This window comes from Tyto alba, unplaced genomic scaffold (genome assembly GCF_018691265.1).
Source record: "Tyto alba isolate M040663 unplaced genomic scaffold, T.alba_DEE_v4.0 Super-Scaffold_28, whole genome shotgun sequence".
Taxonomy (NCBI): domain Eukaryota; kingdom Metazoa; phylum Chordata; class Aves; order Strigiformes; family Tytonidae; genus Tyto; species Tyto alba.
Window position 1 is genome coordinate 13,176,180 of NW_024881302.1, and position 19,668 is coordinate 13,195,847.

Sequence of the window (19,668 nt, forward strand, 5' to 3'; positions counted from 1 at the left end):
AGACCCTTACAAGATGCTGGGCCTAGGAAATGAAGGGAATCTGGGGACACCAGTAAGCTCCCTAAAAGAACCCATGAGAACGGACACATCTCCAGGGCACAGTGACAGAGACTGCAAAAGGGCAGCGTGTTTTTCAGCTCCAAGAGGATGGTGGCAGGGATAGATGACACTTACCGTGGCCTGCAAAAACTGCTAAGGGCTGTGATGAGGAAAGGCATGTAATTCTACCCTTTGATCTGTATGTTTTCTGTGTCTGGATAATGATATTTTTATTGCGAAAAAATTGTTCATGGGATACACTGGACAGTTTATCACTCCTTTCCAGAATGATAAAGTGTGAAATATGCTAGAGGTGTTGCACTAAAATGTAGAATGAAGGGCACTTCTGGGATATTCAGTCAGAATGGCATGTTTCTGTGCAAATAGCAGTCAGAGCAGAGAGCACCATAGCCATAGGAACAAACCCATGAGAAATGCAAAAGGATCTGAGTACTGTTTGCGCTGTAACCTAAAAACGTTGTAAATAGTCTTGAATGACCACTAATAGAGCTAGAATTTTGGAATTTATTAGAGAAGACCATACTGTGTTTTGAGTGATTAGTGCAGCGGCTCAACATTGCTTCAAATATGGATCTTTAAAATACTTGCTTATATTGATTCTTACACTGTAAATGAGGCAGACTGTTTATGGTACAGCACTGTAGAAATTTTAAAAATATCTCCATGTAGGCATAATTCAGTTATTTGTGAATTTTATAGGTTAAATATACTGTGAACATATTAAACAGAAAATAAACCCTTTTGTTTTGTCAAATATATTAAAACTCTTCATTTTCTAATCTTGTGCTAGTGTCATGATGTACTAAACTGAAATCTGCAACTATTCATTTAATCGTTAATCTACTTTACACATGGACGAGGTAGATGATGATTGTGGCATTACGTTCCTTTTAGTAAGTGCTTGAAGTGAAAACAAAAAGCCTTAAAATAAATCTGATTAATATTTATAAGTAACTTGAAACCCCCCTATTAGATGCAGACTTGAACTCCATTAACATTGAGGCCTGGCATTTATATATATTGAGGTTGCTGAATTAGATTTCCAAGATCTGTCTTATGGAATATGTGGAGCTCTTACTTGCTAATTAGAATTATGCACGTGTGGAGATGACTGAACTCTCCAGTGCCCGGTAATCACAAATTACTGGCCTTACAATTGCCAAGATTAGTATATTGCTATAAATCTCATCGACCTACACATTCACCTCACAGATTATCTCACCCAAAAGGATTTGGAAGACAACATTCCTCCAAAAGGACTTGATTATTTTCAGTACTGTTTTCTGAACCGAAGTTCAACTAGCCCCAAAGTTCAATATTTGGAATTCCAACTCCAGGCTAAGTTTGGAAGTGGCTGATTTGTATAAGGAATTAATTGACACCCCAGTTAAAAAATTCCTCATCCATAAGGATTTTGTAATAAAGATTTTATGCCTTCTGTAAATATCTTAGGTAAAACGTAATGGGCAGGAAGAACAATTAATAGATTGGGCAAATTTGCCAGTTTTATAGGGTCAACTATGCTGAAGTGTTATTACAGTTAAATTAGTAACTGTTTTGGCTGTGTGTCCCTGTTTCTGTGTGTATACACATACATATATAAATATATACTGTAAATGGTAACTGATTTATATACAGACCAGAATTAACAGCCTAATCTGTCCATTCCCAGATAATACCATTTCATAAATACGACAATCCAGTGATTCACAGTGCCTTACAAACTGTAGTATTGTGGATAGCTTTTGGGTATTAATTAACAGTGATTTCTGTCATTGTCAGATGTAATGGAAGGGATATTGCAGTAGCTGGATCAATGAGACAGTGGGATGCTTTGTTCTTCATAGCTTGCCAAGGCACTGTGATCTATTTCATCTCAAAACAAGCTTGACTGGTTTCTGTAGTGATGTTTTTGGAAAGGTTAGTGGATTATCAATAGTTACTTTCAATGTACATGCCAAAGGAAAAGAAACGCAGAGGAAGCAGTAATAAAAAAGAGGTTTCAATTCCTTAGTGAATTTTGTTATGAATTGTAAAAGGGCACAGCAGTCAAATCAAATTGATGTTTGACAATCTTGGGAGATGTGAATTTTCTTGTGGGAAGTAATGAGGGCTGATTGTCAGGCCTTCAGCAACTAATGCACAAACCAGAAATATTGCTCTTTCTTTGGACTTGGATTCTTTTCTCTTCTATAGTCTCTATGGGTTTTAGTCATAGACTTTGGGGAGGACTTGAAAGAGAGACAAGGGCAACAGTCCACTGAGGTTTAGCAGAACAAAGAAATCCAAATGTACTGATATGGAAGTGCAATAATTGAACCCAAATTATCTATGTAGCAACAGTGTGCAATATCTATACTGTAACAATTAATAATTCATTGTCCCTGTGCCCTGGATTAAAAGACTTTTAAAGGTTCATTAGGATTTACTTACTTCTTTGGGAGATGCTCTTAGGTATTTTGAAGATTGACCACTGTAATTTGGGAGAAAATACACTGCCTGTTTCAGATGTAGAGGTTCAATTCATGCTTCAAGCACGGAACTTAACTCAGAATTAACTAGGAACTGAATTATCTCTTACAAATTTGTGAAATGCCTTTGCTAAAGCTCTTCAGCACTTGTCCTTTCTACTTCAATTTTTCCTTCACATTCTATGAGAAGCAATTTCTCCATCACAGTCTTGTGTTCCACTTCCAGCTCACACATCCAAATTGTCTGTTGGCTGCAGCTTTCCTGGTGCCCTGGCACTCTATCCTGCAAAATGCTCTTGCGCAGCAAGTTGTTGGTCTTCCAGTCTAGTTTGAAGGTATCTGAAATGACAATATAGCTTCTAGCCTTCTAGCCATTTTTTTCTGATCTTTACTCCAGTGTTGTATGGATTATAATACTGAAAATGTATTCTTTAATCACTGGGTAAGGATTAGGGATCTGTAGCATGGGAATTCTTCCCCCAAGCTGAAGCCATATCCTAAGTTGGAAAATACACCAAGTCAGTTAATACTGTACTTTCTGTCCCTATATATTGCCTGCTGTATTTTCTATGAACAGTGAGGTTTATGTCATTAAAAATAATAATAGTATTACTCAGCTGACTATATCCCCAAGAGAGTAAAAAGGTATGTATGCACATGCAATGCTTCAGTAAGAACAACACTAAACATTTGAAAATTAATATATCCTGCAATATAAAAAACAAGCTTGGCAAGAACAGTTTCTTACACACCTCTGTTCATGTTGGCAGTAGCAACCACTGCTAATTGATAGTGTCCTTCATCTGAGGCCAAATCTCATCAGTGAAATACAGATTCTACGTCTAACAAGATGCATCAGAAGGAAAGCGTGGATCTACTTAGCTTTAAATGACGTGTTTTGGTGGCATAGTCAGAACCAGAAACCAGGAATGCTCTGCTTCAGGCATGTGATGATACCACTTATTTTTCTGCCACTGCCCAAGAGGCAGGCAGTGGCAGCAGCAGCAGGCCAGAGGGGGCTGCAAGAAAGGCCGGGTGGTCCGGAGGGCCAGGGGGGAGCGGAGGGAGATGTCCAGGGCACCATGAGAGGGGGAGTACGTGATGTGGGAGGGGTTTGCAGTTACTGCATCGCCCAGGGAAAACAGAAAATAGAGGCAGAAAGCCAGGAGAACAACTGTATTTGAAAGATACTACTAGTTACAATAATTTTTTTTTTTTAAAAATAAACAGGAACAGGGGCATACTGCATTGCTGCAAGTATCCAGGCATTAAGTGACAGTTATCTTCTATAGAAGTGGGTGGTGTATGGAACACAGTAGACTTTGTCAATACTGTGTCATATGCAACTATTTTTCCTCACTTGCTGCATGTGCTGTATGGGTATCATGGGTCTCACAGGAAAGAACAAACTTATTATGACATGTTTTAAAGGGATTGTGAGAACACATGAAATTTATTTTGCAGTGTTTAAGGGAAGGGCCAAAGCGGGGGGTTAGAGCAGATCAGGGAGGAACAAGTGTAGGAAAATGGAGAGGAGGGGGCATAAAAGGGTCTGGTTGTGTGTCAAGATGCTTGTCTGACTGAGCCCTGTGTCTGATCACTGCAGCCTGTCCCATCTCTCTATTAAACTCAGTTCCTAGCTGTTTTTGATGTTTCTGTTCAGTATTTATGAATATGGGGGCAGATGTGATTTTTCGGGGGACTTCTGGAAAGACCTGGGTTCCAAACCTGTGCCTGTGTAAGGGTCTGGGCACAGATGTTGTACAGACGTAGCCCATGCCAGTGTTTGAGGGATCTGTAAACACTGGTGTGTTTGTGAATCATACAAGTGATGGGGTGTGTGTGTGTCACTAGCAGACTTCAGTCTTCATCAGCTGGGCAGGAGGAGGAGGATCAAGCCATCTTTATTTATGTTTGTGAGTGCCATGTGGGTGCTGCTAATGCACTGCTGTCTGTGAGGGTCTGTGTGTGCGTTGGCACCTCTGGACTACACACACAGGCTTACAACCGGCTGGACCTGCGGGCGGGAGCAGCACTGGTGGCACCGATTGGACTGGGACAGGAGGAGCCTCCAGGGTCTGAGTGTGCACCAAATGCATCTCTCATGGATGGGGCGGAGGAATCCCCTGGGACAAGAATGCTCCAGTTCCACTCTCTGGAACAGGTGATACTAGTTATAGCAAGCAGAAGAAAGTTTTACCCAAATCACAGATTCTGCTTTCTAGAGCAGCCAGCATCCTACGTAATTTATGAAATCTGAGAACATCTGAAACTAGGGTGCTGTGAGTTGAAATCTCTTATATTTGCACATCCTTAGTAGATAAGACTAAAGTGCTCCACAAATGAAGCATTACATGGTGCTGTATTTTTAAACTGACTTTTGAATACTGTAAGCAGTAATTTTTGCATTCTAACTGGTTTGACTCCTTGCTCTCCTTAGGGGAAATGGAAGAGCTAGAAACCCTATGGCTGACAGGTATTTGCCACAATGAGAAGAATGAAGTCATGAGCAGCCAGCTGGACATTGACAACATGGCAGGAGTGTTTTACATGCTTGCAGCAGCCATGGCACTCAGTTTAATAACCTTTGTCTGGGAGCACTTATTTTACTGGAAACTTAGATTCTGCTTCACAGGAGTCTGCTCGGATAGGCCTGGATTGTTGTTCTCAATCAGCAGGGTTAGTATCACTTTCATTTTCCCTCTTCAGACAAGGGACAGAATAACCGCTATTTCCCTAAAACATTATCTTTTCTTTTTTTCACACTTGGACATTTGAAGTCCATGTTAGAGCACCAGTATGTTGCTCTAGAGTAGTCAATGGGTTTAGGATGTACTTGGACTCCATGGGAAGTCTTTGATGGATTATTCTAGGGTATGAATTATCATATGCCAGGATAATCAGTAATCAAATGCTGAAAACAAATACATTGAGGGGAATTTTGATGAAGAAATGGTAGAGCTGCTCAGATGCAGGAAACGGACTAATTTCCACAAAAAAATCCAAACAAAATAAATACTAAATTGATGACTGACATTAGCTCTCAGTTTTGTGTATTTCTAAAGTGGATTTTAAGTGATGAAAATATACTGGAATATTTTTTTAAGCTTTTCTTGATAGCAAACTTGAATAAACCATATGAGAAAAGATAAAACACAAGTATCATTAGTGATTGGTTAGTCACTAAGACAGGTTTTAATGGTGACTTTACCAAACCCAAAGTGGATTTACATATCCAAAAGACAGGTACTTGTTGTATAATAAGGTACGTATAGTTCTTTTTTTTTGTCTTTTTTAAAACACATAGTACTTTCATTAGGTAATTGTGCTAGATTTTTTATCTATCTGAGGAGAATTGAAAATGATACTGAAATGCCTAAATGCTTTAAAATGTTCTGAAATTATCCTGTTGAGTAAATTGGACTGTATTGGAACTGCGTTAAATATACTCTGCCGTACCCTGTCGGGGATTGTCTAGAAATGCATATACACTTTCACCTCCACATTTTACATTTGAACTTTTACATGTGAAATTCTCCTACCCAATGCAGGGGGAAAAAAGTACTTATTTCAAAGGCAAATTTCTGAGAATTACAAGTTGACAGAGTTGGAATTGCCATTTGAGCTCACAGGAGTGACCAAAGAGGATGGAGTTAAAAGATGGGCTTCAGCCTTTTGTTCAAAATGAACTAAAATTCAGGCTTTAGAAAGAGCTGGAGTTTTTTCATATGTACTAGGATAATAAACAGAAAAGCTAAAATGCAATGACTAGAAGCCTTTTTATTTCAGTGAGTGAAGAGTACCTTTCAAGAGTAACTTCCAAGAAAATAGCCCCACTGCAGGCTTGTTTAAAGGGTTAACTTAATCACTGGTTTAAAATAATAGAGTTTTTGTTACTGAAGGTTAGTTACATTTTGTGATGAGTCTAGGGAACCTTCCGGGGTCCCTTCTAATCTTGTTTTCTGGAATAAGCAGGGGAGGCCAACACAGACCACTGGTTTGTAAAATACTGGCATTTTTTCTCCTTTGCAGTTCCAACAGATATGGCAGAAATGATTCTTCCGTATCGATGTAAGGAAATCATAAAAGGATAGATATGTACTTATAATCTTTCCAGTGTTTAATTTTTCTTTACTGCTAATTAAAAATATAATGGAAGTATTTAAAATTTATACCTAGTGATTTAATTTGTTTTATATTACTCATATTACAGGGTATTTACAGCTGCATTCATGGAGTACACATTGAAGAAAAAAAGAAATCTCCTGACTTTAGTTTGACCAATTCCCAAACCAACATGTTGAAACTACTGCGAACAGCGAAAAATATGACCAATATCAATCCTTCAAGAATTAACTCCCCCAAAAGAACAGCTGATTTCATTCAGAGGGGTTCCTTGATTATGGACATGGTCATGGATAAGGGAAACTTGATCTTTTCTGATAACAGATCCTTTCAGACAAAGGACAACATTTTTGGTGACAACATGAGTGAACTACAGACACTTCCTGGCAATCGACACAAGGACAATCTTAACAACTATGTTTTCCAAGGCCAGCATCCTCTCACACTGAATGAGTCCAATCCAAACACAGTAGAGGTTGCAGTAACAGCAGAAACAAAAGTGAACTCCAGACCCAGGCAGCTTTGGAGAAAATCTGTTGAATCTTTACGTCAAGAATCTGTACGTCAGAGCCAAGGTTCCCAAAGAGAAAACGGGTCAGATGAAAACAGGCAACTTTCACTGAAAAGCCAAAGATACCTTCCTGAAGAGATTGTCCATTCAGATGTATCAGAGACATCAAGCCGAGCTACTTGCCATATGGAACCTGAAAACAACAACAAGCACCACAAAACCAAGGACAATTTTAAAAAAAGGACAGTAGCATCAAAATACCCAAAAGACTGTAGTGAAGTGGAACTGACATATCTGAAAACCAAACAGAGCTCTCCACGGGATAAAATCTACACGATTGAAGCTGACAAGGAGCCAGGATTCCGCTTGGACACACCTCAGTACGTCGAAAACATTGTCCTTCCAGAAACTATAGAGCTTCCTGATGTTTATCAAGATCACAACGACAACTACAGGAAAGCAGAACATGCTAACAGGACTCCTTTGCATAATGAAGACAGTCTTCCAAATAATGACCAGTATAAACTTTATGCAAAGCACTACACTTTAAAAGATAAAAATGCTTCCCTAGTTGACATGAACGATAGATACAGACAGAATTCCACCCACTGCAGGAGCTGTCTTTCCAATCTGCCCACTTATGCGGGACACTATTCGAGCAGATCTCCCTATAAATGCGACGCATGCTTGCGGATGGGGAACCTCTATGATATTGAAGAAGATCAGATGCTGCAGGATACAACGAACTTATCACTTCCTGAAGAAATATATCAGCATAGTTGGTCACAAAATAATGCTCTGCAATATCATAAAAAAAATAAGCTGAGGATTAGCAGGCAACATTCTTTTGATAATATCGCTGATAAATCCAGGGAAATTGATATTGGAAGACCTTCTCGTAGTATAAGCTTGAAAGAAAGAGAGAAATTTCTACAAAGTAGTCCGTATGCAAGCATGTTTAGTGTTCCCTCAAGCAAACTGTTGAGCAACAAGGCCTCACTTTTAGCTCACACTCTAGAGGACAGTAAGAGGAGCAAGTCCCTGTATCCTGTTCACTCAGATGATAATCCCTTTCTGCACTCGTATCCTGATGACCAGCACTTATCTCTTCGGCGAAGTCCAGCTGATTTTTATAAACATTCATTACCAACAAGAGGAAGAAATGATAATTATTTAAGGTCATCCATAAAGTCTACAGCATCATACTGTTCCAGGGATGGTCGGATCCATAATGACATGTACATTTCAGAGCATGTTTTGCCTTATGTTGCAAATAGGAATAGCTTGTACTCAACTCCAAGGGTTTTAAATTCCTGTAGCAATAGACGTGTGTATAAGAAAATGCTTAGCATTGAATCAGATGTTTAAATTTTCCATGAACGCTTTATCTATAGGGAAAAAATAGTTGCCACCATCTTAGAGGGAGAATTTATCCTATAACTCTATCCTGCTATGGTAAATGATACATAAACCTCTCCCTTTCCCAATGTACTTTTGTACATGAATAGGTAAACTAGTATGCTCTTAAATATCCTTTTAAAATATGTCTTGTTGAAAAGGATAAAACCCAGCCATTTATGTATGCTTTATATATAAATGGCAAGCTGTACTGAAATAGCCCCGATATATGTTGGCAACTATGCTGTTTTGTATCTAATTATTTTCCTATTTAGGTTATTCTAATTTATGTTGCTATCATTCAATGTACTTCTGTCCTTAGAAATGTTCAATGATTTTCTAGTACTGGTTGAGCAATATGGTATGCATGTAGTATGACACAGACAAAAGAATTAGGAATGCATTTGCAGAGTTTCAAAAGTAAGACTCTAAATGAGAACAGAAAGCTAGACTTCCAAAATATAATTTAGCTTCATAATAATTTTCAAAGCCAAATAATAATTAGAAAAACCCCAAACCCCAGGACCTTAATAAATAAGATACAGTGTGTTAGCACAAAATTATCATGTTCATTCTAGACTAACAGAAAATAAATGGGAAGGCTGTAGACATGTGAAACATCTGAACTGCTGTGTACCAGAAGGAAGCCCCATGGATATTGGTTAATGTTAATGTACAAATGCTTTTCTTATATTTCACATGCACTTACCATTACAAGCTAAGTTCATTGAAAAGTCTGCAGTCATCTTGTTAGAAATTTCACAGCTGCCTAATCCAGAGTATATATTTTTAGATATTACTATATGGCACTTAATATGGAGCTGTGGACTTTTATTAGTAACCTTGAGGCCTACTATGTACGTAAGTTTGCATTTGCCCCTTACTGGTGATTACTCAGGGCTGTATAGTATTTCTTTTATTCCTTCACTTCCCAATCCAAATCCCAACCCACTGTAGTTCTTTGTTCATAGTGTATTAGTGACATCTAATTAATTGTATGTTAATAGTATTAAAGCTGTTAATACAGTATCAAACACCGACAGCCATAAGTTCAGTGTAATCAGTGAGGAGTGCAATACCATTTATTTGCATATGCAGCAAAGGATTAACACCTTTTGAGGGACTTCTTCCTTCCAGAATATTGTGCATATATGTCAAACATATGACCATTTTTTTTAACCTCTTCAATCAAGTCTGTTATATAAATTGAATATATGCACACATAACTAAGGAACAGTGTCTTTATTATCACTTACTGGTATATAAAGATACATAACAGGGATGCATTGTTATATGACTTTTACTTCTAGTAAAGGTCAATCAGATTATTTCACAAATAAAATGTCTGCTACACACCCTTCCTCTCCCCCACTGGAAAAAAAAAAAAAACAAACCCCACAAACAAAAAACACTAGATTTTTCATCATAAGGGAGTGTGGAAGGAAAGAGAGGAAGCCTTTCATGAATACAGTGTACAGCTGTAAATTTAATTTAAACTGAAGAAGTAAATATAATGGCTAATATATTTAAATACTGAAAGGATTCAACAGGTGGTGCTCTCCCATTCTCCTTCCACTCTGAGTATTGCTTTAGGTTTTTTGTGTAGAGGAAGTTTAGATTATTCAAGCATTATTCCCTACATTTCACTGAAGAACAGTGAACAGGGAAACCATCACCACTGTGAATTGGAAAATGTGACTATTACCCCAAGTTTTCCCTAAACTCTTTTCAACAGAATCATGCCTGTAAGCTGTAACTGTAGTATCTGCATGCCAGAGGTACAGTATGCAAGTTGTTTAATTTGGAACAGCATACCGCAGAGCAGAGTTGCAAATGGGAGATAATAGAAATCAGGTATAGGGATAGACAAAATATAACTTCTTAAGTTTTGTTTATATTTTTTTTTATTAAACAGATTTAGGCTGACTTTAACTACCAAACAGTCCATAATGAGTTCCTGGTATTTACAAATGTATTTATACCTTCACCGTGATGGTGAAGGATGATATTTTTTGAAGTAATTAAATGCCATGAGACTTGGGATTCAGAGTCCCTTTCTAGATTCCAAAAATCTCAGTATACTTTATTATAAATATGTTCAGAAAGCATAGCTATGGGTATCTGCAAGCTGTCCAGAACAAATACGTTTTGAGTATTCTTTATTCAGCATTTGGTCACAATTATTGGCCCTGATTCACATGGTATGCTTTCTGGTTCCTCACTGGATATAGTTTTTATCAACAGAAGATCCTTACCTGCCCTTAGAGAGATTCACATTTCTTAGGAATAGTTGTATGAGCTAAGCAGGGCTAGGGTTTTTATGGGATGAACACTACTTTTCATGAAATAAAGCCTTTTCCCAAAGACACAGTTATACTATTTGTCTTAGGTCTACAGGAAGGCAAATGCACTAAAGGCATGAATATTGTTATAATGAGTTTAATAAAAATATTTCAGGTAAATTTTAATTTCCAATCCAAATCATAGTGTATTAAGTAAAATTTTAAGTATTTTGAAGTATCTGGTGTGTTTCAGCAGATACGGTATTTGCTGATATCTTATTGCCATGATATCATACTGCCAGTTTTGATATCAAAACTGCCATCCAAGTCACTGAGAATTTTACCAAGTGAATAGTAAAGCTCAGTGGTGGCTCTTGTGTTTCGTATCATCTTATAGCTCTCAAAATATTTGCTGATCACTCCAAGTCTTTTGTATCATCATCTCTATCTAACTAGACACATATAATTCAATATATGTATAAGTACTGTATGTAAAGTTGTGGGAAGGAAAAATTCCCATTTGCAACATTTGCAAAGTAAACTGTTGAGATCCAAATGTAAACATCCTAAACCCAGGTGGATTTATCCTTCTGTGAAATGTACAAGCAAATTAGGTATAAAGAAATATATTACAATGTTTGCTTTTTCTGAATTGAGCAGATTTCTGGTGCCTGTAGAGATTTATTATTATTAGCTGCAGATATGCAATACAACCACCTCCCCTAAACCAAAACAAATTAAAGAGACAGAGGGAAGATTTGATAATGTTGCACAGCAGTTGTTCACATGGAAATAAAAGATGCTGCCTTAAAGAAGAAAAAAAAAAAAAACAGATACTGAAAGTAGAGGGAATAAGAATCTGCATGCATTTGTTGTTTTGATCTTGGTATGTAATATGATTGAATAAAGGGGGAAGAAAAGGCCAAAGTGTAGGGCTGTAGGAAAGTAGCTGGTGTGGTTGCAGATGTATACGTGTAAAGAAGAAGGAGCTGAGAAGTTGAAGAACAATCTTCAACAGTAGAGCCACAAGCCACAGCTTGTGAGTCTCAGCCATAGAGTGCGTGGAATTCTGAATATTGCCTGAGCTTTGTTGATATATTTGCACTGATTTTCAATTAAACTGAGATCAAGACTTTCTGTATTTCCCTCTCTCTCACTCTAGCTGCTGCTATTCTTGAAGAGGAGAAAAGAATCTTCCTGCATAAATGGCCATCCTTTCTGTACCTTTCTGGATGGTGCTGGTGACTTGTTACATTTTCCTGATTACAGCTCTAGCAGTTTGTTGGTCATTCCTATCACCAAGATTTCCTGTGACTCCAGCTGGAACTGAATCAGGCTGTAAATGATATGGGCCATTCTTGGTAGCATGTCCTGTAGTGTTACACTGCTCCTGGACGACAACTTTTATGGAGGCAGGATATTGAATTGCTGAGGAGTGGAGTAGGTACATGGAGGTAAAAACAGCTACATAGACATACCTGCCTCTTGCTTTTTTCCTCTTTTAAAGACATTGTAGAATTTCTTCATGTTTTTGTCTTTCCCTTTTCACCACAGTAAATTTTCTTTTTTCCTTTCAAATGGATTTTGTGTTCTGCTTGTGTTTTTTAGAGCAGTGTAGTCACCCAGTAACTTAAACGCATGAAAATAAGATATTTTAATAGATAAGATAAAATTAAGGAAAATTAAGAGTTTTTGTATTTCTGGAAAATTTCATTTAATGTTTTTGCAACTTTTGCTCAGAATTCATTATTCTGCAATCTAAGAAGCTTGGTTAGGAGAAAAAGTGCTGTGGACAAACAGAGATGAAATCATCACCAGCTCACTGTGTTTTGGCAGTATCTCATAAATACATACTTCTCTGTGATCTTTCAGAAACACTTAGGAGGTGAAATAAGGCTTACAAGGGAAATCGGGAGTGTGGTTTTTTTCCTGGTGAAATCTTTCTACAGTTTTAAAGGAAGCAAAAGCTAGAGCTAGAGCTGTGCGTGTAGCTTTGGGTTTCTGTGCTGGAAGGCTAAGTTCTTTCTGTTGCCAGTGGGCAGAGAGAGAGAAAGCTCCCTCGGGATGGTAGTTCAGCGCACTGGAGGTTTGGGAGTGATGTGTGTGATGTGTCCTGAAAGATTTTCCCTCTCTGTTGACTTTTTAAAAAGTATAGGCCCATAATTTAGACATCCCAGTTGGGCTTAGGAAAATAATGGTCTATTTATCCCCAGTCTCAAAAATCTGCTAGTTAAATCTGCAAGTGAGTACCACATTAAACCTTGCAGGTGCAGTTAGGTTCCTGTGCTTACTGCAAGTAGTTCCTAAGGAAACACCTGGGTTTGTGGGTTCTGCAGTACTCCCAGCCTCGTTGGTATCCATTTTCTTTGTATCATGTGACTATCCAGCATGAAATAAAAGTGTCAAAATCTATTCCTTGTAGAATATCTTGCTATTTTCCAATTCCTGCAGTGTAGCCTATGTATCTTAGTGATGGGGAAGATTTTGTTACTATTCCTTCCCTTGCTGGGTTCATCAATGTAGAACAGGAATTGTGGTATGAGTCTAAGTGTCTAAGAGTTAGCTTGGATTTAGGAAGAATTCAAGAGGTGAATCTTTTTGTTTTACATTGCATTTAAGAGGTTTGATATATAAAACCTAGTAAAAACAGATCTTTTATTGCAAAATCCTCTCTTTATGTAGAACAGTAACTATCCTGTGGTTTGGCTAGATTGTGTTAAGTGTCAATCATCGCATCATGTGCTTCTTTCAAGGTGCAGTATCGTATATCCCTTGCTAAACTTTCCTAGTTGTAGTCCTATCTTAGATCAAAAGTCCTTTAAAAGTAGATATTTTCCTGTATAGGGCAATTTGATTTGCAACATAAAACCAGTTTTCCAGTGCTATACTTAAATTGTTTGTTTTTCCAATGTTATTTTTTTAATCTAAACTTCTTTCCTATTGGGAGCTGAGACTTCAAAGTGTAACAGCGCTGAAGGATCTTCTGAAAGACCATAAAGCCCTTTTAAATTATGATCTATGGTATGAGCCATTTCCCTGCCCAAACTCACCTGTATTGTCTTATTTAAATGTATTAGCAACATGTTAGTATTTACTATCACCAAGAGGGAGCATAGTTTAATCACAGCTGTGTATTTATTTGTGGACTTAAATGCAAGTACAGAGAGGTGTATGGTATGATAGAGGAAAGGCTCAACCTGCTCTGGCTGGAGTCACCTGTGAAGCTGTGGTTAAATGAGAGTAGCCTCAAGACCGTCACGTCTCTTACATCACTCCAATCATGCAGACTTCTCTGTCTGATGTGCACATACTGTACATAGTGTAAAATTCTTGTTGATGCTCAGCTTTCATTGTGGAATTAATCCCGTGTTCACCTTCATTACAGTGTCGCAGTGATGTGTGTGGGTTGGAGAGGTGGTTGATTGTGTTCTATGGTGTCTGTTGCCCTGTTAAATGGGAGCAGAAATCCTGCCTTGCTTCTCTCTGCTCTGCTGGGGAGGGTTACCGCACTCCTTGTAAATAGGCTTCTCATTGATTTCACCTGTCAAGCTTTTATTTTTTTTTTCTCCTGCTTCTCTCAACCTATGTACAGAGTATGCTCTTTAAAAATACATGCTCTTCCAATGTCCTGCAACTTTGGAAGTCAGAATTACAAGTGTGCATCACCCTGCAATGCAGTGAAAATGCACTGCGTTCTTCTCGCAGGTTCATACTGCAGAATATAACTGCTGTGGTTGAAACTGTTTGAGGTTTTTTTTTTTGGTTTTTTTTTTTTTTTTTTTTAAATGAATGCCAGTCTAACAACTGTAAGAATCCACTGCTGATTTTGTGATGATTTTGTCATATCTGTAATTTAAGAACCAGAAATAATATAAGTAAAATTAAGTTACCTCACTATTTACCAGGTTTTTGTTGTTTTGCACTTAAATGACACTTTTTACTCCTTTTGCTTAATTCTTTACCTGTATTGAAAACAGTGCTAAATTAGTAGAGAATATAACCATGCTGTAACATTGTCATGCGATACCTTTATTAGTAGATAACCACACAAAATATAGTATTACATATTTAAGAGAGATGGTTTTGACTCTCCAACTCTTCAAAAGTAGTGGTGATAAGCAGTTATACTTCTAGATGTTTTGTCCCTTCCCTTTTGTATTAGTATTTGTTTTCGCTAGTATATTTCAAAAATTATATTTCTATGTGCACGTTAGAAAACTGTGAAAATAAATACCAATAAATATTGTGATACTTATTCAGTGCACTGTAAAGTTCCAAGTGAGATGATACTTTGCTTGGGAATTGATGGAGGTTTCCTCACTTCTCATAAATGGTACTAAGCTTTAATGTGGTCAAATGGTAATATTTACAGTGACATAAAATTTTAATGGAGAATGTCTTGATTTGCACTTCTAGTAAAATTAGAAGAAATGATATGTTTTTCTCAGCAAATGCATTATGAGAATACATTTTTAAAATTTGTTTTGTGCATTGTAGTACATAAGAATAGCTGTTTTGAAGGGATTTGTGTTACATTATTACTACAGGATTTTTCAGTCTGATCATTTTTTATTGACCCCGTTTAATAATGGTGTTTAATGGCAAAAACCTTTTGGCAGTATATTTTGGCTTCTGTTCCACATCACAAGCCCTGTATTTGAACTCACAGGGATGCAGTTGAAGGCCCTCACGAGGTTGCCGTGCCTTCCCATGATGCTGGGGAAGGAGACCTTTCTTGTTCACTGTTGGGACAAGATTAGAGGAGTTGAGAAAAATTTTGGAGGATGTGTTGTGCAACATTTAAAGTGTAGATGATCTTCAAAAGTGAAAAAAAATTAAATTGGAGGTTCACAGTTATCCACACTGGTGGGTGGTCTGTGACAGGCTGCAGAGTGTGTGGTTTCTGGAGGAAATGATAATTTTTAACTAAAGGGATTTGAATTCTACTTAAGTTTCTGAAAGTCACTGAAAAAAACCAGGAGTTTTCTTTTTTTTTTTTTTTAAACCAAAGTCTTAACATTGTCGTACGAGGTTTCACAGGAAAATGGGCCAAAGAATACGATTAAATATGCAAAATGTTAATCCTATGGAAAAGGGTATCCTGTCATCTTGATATGCACAAGCATATTAATGGTAATAGGAAAAAATGTGTGTAATTTTCCTGTATATTCCTATGTAGGTTGCACTATTTTGAATGATACAAGCCTGATATTTTAATTACCAAATACCATAAGAAGCTGTTTATTAATATTTTAAACTTGTTAACCTAAATATATATACAGTATACACACACGTGCGTCCATACACTTGCCAACCTAGTCATGTGTGAGTAATCTCCCAGAGCCGTGGGACACATTTCAGCAGTGCTTTATTTTAAGTGATTCTCTTCTCTCTTTTCCAAACCTCCTAGGTCCACAAAGCCTCTAGCAGCATTTATTGTAGTGTTTGATACCTATTACAGAAAAGGCTAAAGGACTTGCTGGGATCAGGATTGCGTTGTGCTAGGACACATGAAAACCCTTCAGAGGAGAGTTCCTGTCAGAAAGAGCTGGAAATGATACTCACTATAACTAACAAAGCCACAAGAAAAGGATGTCTTCTCATACTGTTTTGAAAATTCATGGCCAGAAGAGGGTCTGTTGGCCTGGTGACTAAAATACTGTGTCAGCCTACATGATCATCTGGTCATTAAACGTATTACTTAAGGTAGCTGAGGAAGGACACCTAAAAACCAAAAGTTCCTAGGAAAGATCAGCTGGTGTGTGCACCAGTGGCCAGCCGTGTATTCTTCCATGCAGACTAGGCAGTTTTCAAAATCGGTTTTGCACACAGACACAGTATTTAGCAGCGGTGTTCAAGTCAGAATCACTCTTCTCAGCACACAGGCTTTTGAGCTTGCTGTTACTGATAATGTTGAGATTCTGACCAAGATAAGATTGTGGTATTCAGCTTCTTTTCTAAATTTACAGTGCTCTAACCAAAACTTGTGACAATACCTTGAAATAATTTGTTTGAAGTAATTCCTGAGCTTTTTTTCAGAGGGAGAGTTGGATGTTATTAATTTTTTCACCTTAACCCAGACACAGAAAATTCTGTAGGGTCAAATTTTGTCTTCAGTTCGTTGCAAGTGTGTCTTGGAGAAGAAGTTGGTTCCAAGTCCTTTATCTGCAAGAAGAAAACTTTTGGTTAGCTCATTTTTACCTGGCCTATATCTGGCTTCCAAACTTAGGTAAAGCACCTTTTGACTTAAATAGGGATATGTGAGTGAGTGATGGGAGAGCAGATCCTTAGTGCAGTTCATGCTCAGAATTAAAAAAAAAACCAACAAAACCAAACCTCATGTTGCAAAGGTATGAAACTTACTTCATGTAAAATTATGTGCAGCTAGGAAGGAAACTAGTGCAATTTTATTAAGAACTGTTTACAGTTTATACTTCATATCAGCTATAATATTTTGATATAGTCTTACTCATTTCAGAACGTCCATTTTGCACTGATGAAGAACAGCTTGATCTCTCTGTCTTCACACCTCACGCCCACATGCACATGCACAGTATATCTTGTGTCTTCCCTGTTGAAACCAGAAGGTTCAAACAGAATTCATTAATGTGTTAGGCAAACTCCTACCTGATTCTTAACTAAGTATGCTATTTTTATGCAAAATTTGCTTCCATACATTTCAGGTTCTCTCAGAAGCACTTCACCTGTGAGCTAATAAAGTTAATTTTAATTCATCAAATTCAAATTTACACAAAGCCTGAAAGGCATTTTGTGCTTCCTTTTATCCTGTTTAACGATTTTTGCTGGCCTAGATGAAACATTATTTCTGTGCTGCTAAACAAAAACCACCGGAAATATTTTAAAATCTCAAATTACACCTTAAAAAACATTTTTACCTGTTTACTTGAATTATGTAAATTCAATGTGTTGTTCTGATTAGTCTTTGTATACATACATGTATATATATATATATAAGCTATATATAAGCTTTATATATATGTGTATGTATAAAGTTTTGGGGGGAGAATGAGTGGCAAGACAAAAATTCAGTGTTATGACAAAGATTTTATAACCATTTATTAACAGTTTCAAGTAATGTATTGCTATTTTGAGTTTGATTAGAAGTTATTTGCAGTTGAACTCTGAAAAATGAGATGTAACTGAAAATTGGTATTGGATCTTCAGTTGTCATCCTATGACCAGTTTAGTTTCATTTGTATCTTGAGAAAATAAGAATTCACAATATTAACTTAAGATTTTGCTTAGAAAGGAAATTAGTTATTAGTACAGTTGGAAAAGTATTCTTGTTCTAATGGGAGGAAAAAAATCTCCGAGTGTACTAATATGTACTGGTTACATGGAGCACTAATCTACATTGCAGTAGAAGAAATTTGCATTCCATAAATAACATCTTACCAGAAATCTTGGAACCATTTGATTCCATACACAGTAAATTCAAAAGCCTATCACTTCCATTATTTACTAGTGCAATTTATTGTAACGCTCTCAAGAGTGTAATATGTCAAACCGAAAGGTAAGTCATAAATTTCCAATTTGCTAGCAAAGAGTAGTAGAGGTTTGAAGACCTCTCAGCACCTGGGGAAATAAATCAGAATGTTAGAGTAGAAGTAAAAGAATATTGGTGAATTGGAATCAAGCATGAAATAATTAATGTTAACGAAAATCCAGAATTTCGTTATAAAATTCATAGTCTAATAGCTTCCTCAAAAGAAAGGGTTTGAGGAAAAGGAGAATAATTAAAAACTAATTTTGACATTCCAATTACTGCCTGTTTTATTAGATAGGTTTAGCAAGCCAAAATGAATTTTAACACACAGGTATCTGTACACACACAGTTTTAACTGTCATGTTACAGCGACACACGTACACCCGGCTGCCCCTGCACCCCTGTCCCTGCCTCTGAAATCCTGGTGGTAGTGGGCTCTGCCCAACAGCACATGTTGTGGCTTGAAGGAGCTGGGAGTCACACGCTTCCCTCCCGCGTTACACGTACTGTCTCATAGCAGTTCACCCGGACCATGTTTTAACCCAGTGCATGACTGAGTGCTAATACTGTATAAATATTTTGAAACATATCTAAAAAAAATGTTTGCTTCAAACTTTTTACAATAGAAAAAATATATAATTATTATGGTTGTCTTACAAATTGTATTGTGTTCTTCATTTTTGTTAAATATGTAGAAAAACATTAAGGGAATGGGGGACTCGAATGTCTGTGTGTACCGAAATGTATATAACTATTTGGGGAAAACACACGTGCCAAGTATAACATGATGTAAAAATTGTAAATATATGAAAAATTCATTTTTCTAATAAAGATAATTTCTGCCAGTTGATATGAAAATGAACAATGGTATCATTCTTGTCTGTCTTCCTTGTTAAATAGTACAAGATGAAGCATCTTACGTGAATAAGGCTTACCTTTGTTTTTTCATTGTTAGTTGATTTGATTTGAAAGGTGTTAACAGCCACATGTTTTGAGCCATCCTTTGCTGTTAGAAATTATCTAAAGGTGAAGATGCCTGAAGCTAAAGCTGACAGTATATGCTTGACATTCCTAGTTTAATTTAATTCACGAAAAGGACGGAGACAATTAACTTATGAAAAATTCATTCCGTGTGAGAAGTCTACTTCGAACGGTGCTCCCTAGCAGGGAGAGCAGTGGGAGCAAAGTGAAGCGTGGCCCGTTAACCTGGGGCACCATTTGCCCGTATTCTGAAATACAGCAGCTGCACGAACGGCGGTGGGCCTGCATGGCGAGTTGACCTTGCTGCAGAAATGCAGGTGCTCTTGGGGCGGT

The 19,668-nt window shown here is 37.2% G+C and overlaps 1 protein-coding gene across 3 annotated transcripts in view; it reads left to right on the forward strand.

The window, feature by feature from the left end:
- The window catches only part of GRIN2A (glutamate ionotropic receptor NMDA type subunit 2A), a 191,412-nt gene extending 172,196 nt beyond the window's left edge, over positions 1-19,216 (forward strand). The window contains exons 13-15 of one of the 3 annotated variants that reach the window (XM_042798702.1): positions 4,972-5,210; positions 6,745-8,405; positions 12,010-19,216. In XM_042798702.1, coding sequence (XP_042654636.1) covers positions 4,972-5,210; positions 6,745-8,405; positions 12,010-12,025 — 1,916 coding nt within the window. In that variant the 3' untranslated portion in view covers positions 12,026-19,216. Of the gene's footprint in view, positions 1-4,971; positions 5,211-6,744 lie in introns of all 3 variants that reach the window. The other 2 variants (XM_042798703.1, XM_042798701.1) reach the window with 2 other exon arrangements.
- Positions 19,217-19,668: the final 452 nt, after the last annotated feature.